The 548-nt window shown below is 47.1% G+C and overlaps 1 protein-coding gene across 2 annotated transcripts in view; it reads right to left on the reverse strand.

Moving 5' to 3' along the window:
- The window catches only part of LOC108629305 (uncharacterized), a 2883-nt gene extending 2341 nt beyond the window's left edge, over positions 1 to 542 (reverse strand). Inside the window, exons 1-2 of one of the 2 annotated variants that reach the window (XM_018031903.2) lie at positions 366 to 542; positions 110 to 208 (exon numbers count right to left, since the gene is read on the reverse strand). In XM_018031903.2, the coding sequence (XP_017887392.1) occupies positions 110 to 208; positions 366 to 536 (270 nt within the window). In that variant the 5' untranslated portion in view covers positions 537 to 542. Of the gene's footprint in view, positions 1 to 109; positions 209 to 284 lie in introns of both variants that reach the window. The other variant, XM_018031902.2, reaches the window with a different exon arrangement.
- Between the last annotated feature and the right edge of the window lie 6 nt (positions 543 to 548).

A 548-nucleotide genomic window follows, 5' to 3' on the forward strand; every position in this document is an offset into this window, starting at 1 on the left:
ATACTAATTAATTACCACAGTGGCCGGTAAGAATGCAGTTTTTAAAATAAATTGAAGGCGAGACCCGAAGCAATTCAGCTAATAACGAGCAAACACACACGACACTCACGTCATCGAGAAACTTGACCAGACCTTGGGACGTACGAAGCTTCAGATTTCCCTCTATGAATATCTCCAACTCGTCCCTCTGACCCTCCCTCGGCCTGGCCTTTAAATAAACGCAAACGTTTCGTTTTGGTTTAGCTCGGAAGCGAGGCGGAAAGTTAACGAGTAGTGGGACTTGCGTGAATCTTGTTGAAAGCCACGGCAGCGAGCGTGTTCGATTTCGTGTCAACAGCGATTAGAGTGCAGCCGTCTTTGATTACCTCCCTAAAGAGCAACGTCATCTCCTCCGGGGCTCCTTCCTCCTCGAACATTCCCACACCTATCGCCAAATTTTCTTGGTGCATCGTCTCTCTTTGAATGGCTAAAGCTGCCTCGACTTGGTCTCTTGTCAATAGCTTGTAATCCAGTCCGTCTTCAGAGCCCAGAGACATGATTAGTAAATT

This window comes from Ceratina calcarata, unplaced genomic scaffold, assembly GCF_001652005.2.
Source record: "Ceratina calcarata isolate Rehan_Ccalc_2016 unplaced genomic scaffold, ASM165200v1 scaffold562.2, whole genome shotgun sequence".
Lineage (NCBI taxonomy): Eukaryota > Metazoa > Arthropoda > Insecta > Hymenoptera > Apidae > Ceratina > Ceratina calcarata.